This window comes from Phaethon lepturus, unplaced genomic scaffold (assembly GCF_000687285.1).
Source record: "Phaethon lepturus isolate BGI_N335 unplaced genomic scaffold, ASM68728v1 scaffold17666, whole genome shotgun sequence".
Classification (NCBI taxonomy): Eukaryota; Metazoa; Chordata; class Aves; order Phaethontiformes; family Phaethontidae; genus Phaethon; species Phaethon lepturus.
The window spans coordinates 27,647-32,145 of record NW_010547197.1 but is presented as its reverse complement, the minus strand read 5'-3'; the positions used below and the strand labels follow the sequence as shown (position 1 = coordinate 32,145).

At 42.7% G+C, this 4,499-nt stretch overlaps 1 protein-coding gene across 2 annotated transcripts in view; it reads right to left on the bottom strand.

Moving 5' to 3' along the window:
- SLC38A4 (solute carrier family 38, member 4) overlaps positions 1–4,499 on the bottom strand; it is a 21,989-nt gene that overhangs the window by 5,075 nt on the left and 12,415 nt on the right. For both annotated transcript variants that reach the window (XM_010289576.1, XM_010289575.1), the window contains 4 exons: positions 4,137–4,415; positions 3,939–4,018; positions 2,735–2,835; positions 1,628–1,752 (listed from right to left, as the gene is read on the bottom strand). In XM_010289576.1, coding sequence (XP_010287878.1) covers positions 1,628–1,752; positions 2,735–2,835; positions 3,939–4,018; positions 4,137–4,415 — 585 coding nt within the window. The remainder of the gene's footprint in view (positions 1–1,627; positions 1,753–2,734; positions 2,836–3,938; positions 4,019–4,136; positions 4,416–4,499) is intronic.

Here is a 4,499-nt window from a genome sequence, read left to right as displayed (position 1 = left end):
TTCCTGCTGTGACATAGTCCTTAAAATGAAGCTATCAAACTGATGTTTTAAGGTGACCAATGGTACATAGATCTGCATTCTTTTTTTTTTTTATTTTTGGCAATGCAATTATTTCATTTTTCAAAAAAAAACCAAAACCAACTCTGACTAATAAAATACAAATATGGTAGTTAATAAAAAAAGTAGTTGATACAACTATACTGTATTTGGAGTAATTAGATCTGCTGAGCTGGCTGTCCTCATAGGCTGTATAAAATTGTTTGATATGCTGGCTTACAAGCAAATGCTATTTTTTTGCGAGTTCTTTTAATAGAGCAATTAATGCTGTGGTATCTAACTGCTAAACCTTTGCACAGTATTAAGATATAAAAATGATTATACAGAAAGATAAAAATACAAAATGCTACATCTGACAGATAGAGGCTTTTGCAATGCGCTTAGCTTGTTCTCCCATGAAGAGTGATCGGTTAGTTAAGACTAATTTAGGCCATTTTGTCACTGGTTTAAACACGGCATTTAAGGCAGAGCACTGGAGCGCTCTAAGCTGGATGGACTCATCACTCTGGGTGCTTTGTTCCAGAACTTCTTTTTTTTTTTTTTTTTTTTGCATACAACCTTGAATGGTGATCAGTGCTCTTAGATATTTGTCAGCAAGCCTGGAAAGAGCACCTACACAGAGCTCGTGTTTGCATCCAGGACAATGGAGCAACAGGACCCCAGGGTTACTGCTCTCATCAGATGGGAACACTGCCGTGTGACGTGGATGGCTGGGAACCCTCCGGCAGCATGATGCGGGGCTTGTACATGCCATACAAATGACACACCAGCCTCCCAAAACTTAATGACCAGGGTCAACTATTTTCTCCCCTGCTGTGTAGCGGCTCACGGAAGGCGTGAGGACAGTCCTGTACATTCAGGAGCCTGGAGGTCTGCTCTTCAGGTGGGGATTCATCCCTGAGGAGGGTCAGTCCCTCTGCACAGAGGTTTGTAGCTGTGTCTTTCTGTCTCTGCTACTGTGGATATTGTGTTTTTCCTCGTGAACAGCACCTAGAAGCTCCAAACTTTGCTCGGACATCTGACTATGTGAGTGAGTCTTGGCTGCCTCTGTTTTCTGGCACTTAAGCTTCCTCCCCTGTCCATAGACTCAAGCAAGTAAGAAAGCTGTGCACAGGGACTCTGCCCCTCTACCTTGGCAGCCAGGTCTGGCAGTCCTGCACAGCACGTGTCCTGAGCTGCACGTGCCTGTCTGGAGTTCGGATGCTATAGCAGGTGCCTATGTCTGTATTAGGAAATCTCGTAAGTGGTTTCAGTATATCCCCAATTCTTCAGTACTTACACTGCTGCTCTGGTAAATATAGTACAGAGCGAGCCAGAGGGAGACAGGGCAGTTGTTCCTGATTTATTTCTGATTTATTTATAAAGACTGATTTATTTCAGTCTTTCAAAGTTTGCAACCCTAACTACCTAAGTTTCTTGCTCTAGTCAAACTCCATATGGGAAAACAGACCCTCCCAGATAAAAACTCAGGCTTACTTTTCTTCAATGATAAATTCTGTCTGTGCTGAGTACATACAGTCAGTGTATATGGGCTAGCCCCAATTTCAGCTTCAGCAGCTGCGTTACTTACGGGGAAAAGGACAAGGGGCACAGTCAGGGTTACAGCCATCAGCACTGCCAGGCGAACTGTCAGCAAGAGGGTGTCGAAGGTGTACACTTTGGTGTACGTATGAAGGAGCTCATCTTCAACTTCTCCTACGAAAAGAAAACAGAAAGGAGTTAAATCACTTAAGCAATATCTGCACATGCAAAAGGATCTTTATGCTACAGCAGATAAGATTAGTCGTGGCCCAGCTGCTGTCATCAGATCCATGTTATGGGCTAGGCATGAAAGAGGAATTTTCCCAGCACAACCGATACAAGTCCATCATTCAGAGACGATGAGGGTGATACAGCTCTGAGGTGATGCTTTGTACTCCAGTATCTCAAATGACTTTCTTAAAGTCATTAAGTGGATGTGGAACATGAGGTAAAAATAATTTCTCTGATATGAAATAGGAAACAACTCACTGACGTGGGCAGAGCTCCCTTCGACCCCCACCCAGGTGTCCCAGCTCTCATACAGAGCCCTCCTGCCCCAGCGATAGAGAGCAGATTGTGCTGCGTCATTCACTTCTCTGCTGTAACGGAGGAACTAACGAGGTAAAAAGAGGTGGCGTTTGCATAAAACTGTGTGCTAATACAGGGGCTACTCTGTTTACCTACCGGTTAGTCTAGCTCATCCGTATTTTTTTACACTAGAATGATTTGCACCTGTTTTCCAGCATAGGTGAAGCTGAATTAGCGGCGTCAGAGCCAGGGTGGGTAGTGCTTAATAGTGTCATGTAAAACTCTTGAGCACTAGAGTATTTTTAGTACGGTCACTCTTGGCCTTTGCCAAGAGCCAAGTTTACAGCAGCTTGTTGTCTGAGTTCACAAAACCAAGAGATATACAACTGGTCCCCCTTGTAGGTGCCTCTGAGTCTCTCTATGGGTGAGGAGCTTGTGGCTTGACAGCTGGATAAGTCCCAGCACTTATTCAGGAGGTTACACACTGTGTATTATGTTTGAATAACTCTCATACGTGGATTCAGGCACACAGAAAATACATGAACACTTGAGCTTCAGTGTGGTAGAACCATCTCACCTGCTTTAAAATGAACGGGAAAATTCTGCAGAGAACAAGGCTTTGACCTACCGTAGAAGGTAAGGTATCCAAAGAGGGCAGCCAGAAGATACATGGTAAGCATGCCGGTGATGGAGATATTTGAGACATTCTGCATCCGCTTTCGGGAGCGACTGAAGTAGGAGAGAAAGAGAGTAACAGTGCTATTCTTTGTAGAAGAAGTACTCTGAAGAGTCATAGCTCTGCTGGCATCCCCTTGCTGGCTAGTGAGCTCATAGCCACTATATTGGTTATACAGGGCTCTTTACTAGAACCTTTGCAGTTCTGTGCAGAACAGCACAGACTTATAAAAGTGTATTGAAACTCCATTTCTATTGCTTAATGACAACATATAAATGTGCCATGTTATTTTGTATATCATTTTTTATATACTATCAATCTTAAATTATGTATTTTAAATAAAAAATGGAGTGGCTAAAATTACAGGGCTGGTAATAGACAAGAGCTTTTGGTCAACTCTATATGAACATACTCATATCTACATAGGGCTGTTCTGCAGGTTGAAGAACCTGCTGCAGGTCAAATCCTTTCTTTAGAAAAACTTTGGTTAAAGATTTGGTGTAAGAAAATCTCCAGTTTATAGGACCTGGAAGCATGTTCCCAAGTCGTCTGAGAAATTTTATTTCTTCTGAGGTTAAACCTGCTGAAATAGGAGGTAATGGGTCTTGGCCTCTTTGAGTTTTGCAGCACAAGCTTCTGTAATGTAATTCTTGCTGTTGAATAAATACATTTTCTTAGCCCTTCCCAGCTGTCAACTCCGTGCTGATTTAAGCAGGTGTATTTGATTTTTGATATTTGATAAGCAAAATAGGCTGGGTGAAGAGCCTGTGTAAGACACCCAAACCAATGGCATCCCAAGAAACCTTAAGAGTAAGCAGCAGCTGACCCAGACACAGAACTCATTAAGATATTATTAGAAACAAGAATTATCAGTTTCAGTGCAACCAAGTTCCCCAGTATACTTGACATCACTCAAAGGACTGTCCAGATTCATCCTTTCCTAAGTAAATATTGATCAACGTGGCTATCTGAACAGTGGTCTCTGTCACCAATATCTGACTATTAGGTCAAAGCAAAGCCACTATCTTCTAACTACGGAAAGCAATAAATCATTAGCAGGTGGGTGTCTACACACCAGCAATCAAGGCAGAACATGTAGAAAGTGATCTTTAGCTATGGTTAACTGGAAGTATGGGACAAAATTTAAGAACCTTACTCTTTCAGTTCACTGTATATTGGTAGCACCTCAGGGTGGCATACGAATGCAAATGCCAGGATGGGTATTGCATAGGCAGTCTGTAAAATAAAGCTCCCATTAGTAAGAATGGTCACTGCTGTACCTCTGACTTTTGGCAGGCAGCAATTTAGCCGTGGTATGAATGGCTAAAGGCAAATTCTACAGAATCTCCCTTACCCGTGAGTTGAACACAAAATATTTTGGCTGACACATGTCACTACTGTCGCTGTGTGCTTCATATTCTACACCACTTTTTGGGGAGGTATCTTTTGGCTCCTCAAGGCCCGGCAAGTGACCAGCTGTGTTGTCCATCATGAAATTCACACCAGAACTGAGAGACTCATTTGGTAACATGACCAGGTGCATTGGCACTGTGTTGTTGATGGCAGTCCAGTTTTCAGCCCCGTGGTCCATGTTGGGGAGAGGACAGGGTATTTGGAATTTCTTGAAGATTACCTAACAAAGAACAGACAATGTAATCAGAAGAGTACCGCCACAGGAGATTACACTTACACCCATGATATACCAAAAGAAATACAG